Source organism: Myxine glutinosa, chromosome 1 (genome assembly GCF_964187855.1).
Source record: "Myxine glutinosa chromosome 1, kmMyxGlut1.1, whole genome shotgun sequence".
Taxonomy (NCBI): domain Eukaryota; kingdom Metazoa; phylum Chordata; class Myxini; order Myxiniformes; family Myxinidae; genus Myxine; species Myxine glutinosa.
The window spans coordinates 86,586,236-86,589,107 of NC_136261.1; the positions used below are offsets into that span (position 1 = coordinate 86,586,236).

Genomic DNA, 2,872 nt, shown 5'->3' on the forward strand with positions numbered 1-2,872 from the left:
TATGTGCGCATACACTTTAAATAGGTTTATTTGAAATCTTTAATTTTCCACAAACATTCCACACACGCGGGAAAATGCAGAGATATATTTTTTAAAATCGCGTCATGGTGTATCATACACCGCCCAACATGACACCGACGGCAATGTGTCGATATCTATTTTAAATTCGATATATCATTTCATTTTTCACAGTCGCTAACATAGTTTTAGACTCGGTTGAAAAAAAACGAGAAGAAAATCCGATGAAAGTTGCCGTTTATAGAACGAAATGAATTCTCAAATGCCTGTAACTTCAAGGCCATTGAGTCTCTCTCACGCCTTTATCTCCAATCTAACTCACCATATGATTTCATTTTTATCGATGGTTTTAGAGTCGGTGTCAGCAATAATTGAGAACATTCCACACACGCGGGAAAATGCAGATATATTTTTTAAAATCGCGTCATGGTGTATCATACACCGCCTAACATGACACCGACGGCAACGTGTCGATACATATTAAAAATTCGATATATCATTTCATTTTTCACAGTCGCTAACATAGTTTTCGACTCGGTTGAAAAAAAACGGGAAGGAAATCCAATGAAAGTTGCCGTTTATAGAACGAAATGAATTCTCAAACGCCTGTAACTTCAACTTCAAGGCCATTGAGTCTCTCTCACGCCTTTATCTCCAATCTAACTCACCATATGATTTCATTTTTATCGATGGTTTTGGACTCGGTGTCAGCAATAATTGAGAACATTCCACACACGCGGGAAAATGCAGAGATATATTTTTAAAAATCGCGTCATGGTGTATCATACACCGCCCAACATGACACCGACGGCAACGTGTCGATATATATTAAAAATTCGCTTTTGCTTTTCCGTTAAGATATATTACTTTTTCGTTTGATGACAGTCGTCACAAAAACGTCAACAATGATGCCGACATATATTTCTTCGTTTTTATTTAATTCAACATTATTAGCCGGAAGTAAAATATGTTTCAGGAAATTACCGAGAGATATTTCTTCGTTTTTTAAAATTAGTTATGTGCGAATACACTTTAAATAGGTTTATTTGAAATCTTTAATTTTCCACAATATAATTTACTTGCCATTTATCATTTGATGATTACGAGACAAATTCCTCTTGAGGATCGTGACAATTCATGCGCTGCGTGGAAACTTGAAGAACGCAGACTTGAACAGGATGCAGCAAGAAAACGAATGAGACGGGCGAACGAGTCCATCGACGAACGTCAATGCAAACTTGCGGGGTCACCCGTGGGAATCCCACGGGCATGGATGTGTGTGACATTTCGACATATTGAGTTAGATGCTGCACATTCATTTTTACAAAATGGTTACTGGCAAGTCATCAGATCCAGAAATGGTGTAAAAACCACCGTTTAGAGGCCATTTTTCCCCGCAAAGCGGGGGTTGGCCTTTTCGGGGACCGTGGTAGTTGTTGTTTTTTTGTCCCCTTTTTGAAGCAATGTTTTACGGCCGGATGCCCTTCCTGACGCCAACCCTTTTTGCCGCCTTCAACGACAAACAGGGAATTACCAGTGAACTGGTACTCAATTAGCCGACCTCGGAAGGATGACAGGCTGAGTCAACCCCCCTGGCATTAATTCGGCGATCGACCGAGATTCGAACCCAGGATCCTAAGCCGGCACCCTAGCCGCTAGCCCAACACCAGAAATGGTGTCATGAACACAATTTATTTACGCACAAGCACAAAAGCAAGACGGGCCGATTTCCGATTCTGACGGGCGAGACGGGCCGATTTCCGATTCCGACGGGCCGATTTGGAGCAAGAAAAAGAACGAGACGGGAGAAAAAGGAGAGAAACGAGACGGGGAAAGCCGATTGGAGAGGCGAGTGAGGCGCGATTGGAGAGGAGTGTGAGGCGCGATTGGAGAGGAGTGTGAGGCACGATTGGAGAGGAGTGTGAGGCGTGATTGGAGAGGAGTGTGAGGCACGATTGGAGAGGAGTGATTGGAGGGGAGTGTGAGGCACGATTGGAGAGGAGTGTGAGGCACGATTGGAGAGGAGTGTGAGGCGCGATTGGAGAGGAGTGTGAGGCGCGATTGGAGAGGAGTGTGAGGCGCGATTGGAGAGGCGTGTGAAGGATTGCAGAGGAGAGGAGTGTGAGGGATTGGAGAGGTGAGGGATTGGAAAGGAGAGGGATGTGAGGGTTTGGAGAGGAGAGGAGTGCTAGGTGGAGAGAGGAGAGTGTCAGGTGGAGACAGGAGAGTGTCAGGTGGAGACAGGAGAGTGTCAGGTGGAGAGGAGTGAGGGGTCACATATTATGTGAAATAACTAAATTCACACCATTTCTGGATCTGATGACTTGCCAGTAACCATTTTGTAAAAATGAATGTGCAGCATATAACTCAATATGTCGAAATGTCACACACATCCATGCCCGTGGGATTCCCACGGGTGACCCCGCTAGTATAGAATGTTCCCATATAAAGCCTTTTCGCGCGTTTTATTGAATGATCGTGGTTTAACGTCTTTACTAGCTAAGCTGGTAATTTCTCCTTCTAAATATGCTCTACCTTTTCTGCAGTAACTAATTGTAAAACTGAAATTATTTAACTAAAACTAAAAGTGCATACTGTAAGTACATTTTATGGTATGTTAATAATTAATTAGCGAGTTAAAAGACGAGCAGGAAAACCAAACGAACAAACCGGAACAATCTGATCTGGCGCTGGGATCATGGCTGACCCGGTAAAGACGGTCTGTAATGTTGGGCTTTTGACATGTTGTGTGGAATGGATGTCGTCGTATCTTGTGAAACATCGGGTTCGCAAGAGTTCTAAATGCATTTTAATATACCTAGAGTTTTTGATCGATTATAAATGGTGTAGATTC

General features: G+C 43.1%; 1 protein-coding gene across 4 annotated transcripts in view; it reads left to right on the top strand.

Annotated features, from left to right (window-relative positions):
* The first annotated feature begins 2,660 nt into the window (after positions 1-2,660).
* Positions 2,661-2,872, top strand: part of GTF2F1 (general transcription factor IIF subunit 1) — a 38,273-nt gene continuing 38,061 nt past the window's right edge. For 2 of the 4 annotated variants that reach the window (XM_068114523.2, XM_078774383.1), the window contains exon 1: positions 2,661-2,728. In XM_068114523.2, coding sequence (XP_067970624.2) covers positions 2,717-2,728 — 12 coding nt within the window. In that variant the 5' untranslated portion in view covers positions 2,661-2,716. Of the gene's footprint in view, positions 2,738-2,872 lie in introns of all 4 variants that reach the window. The other 2 variants (XM_068114517.2, XM_068114530.2) reach the window with 1 other exon arrangement.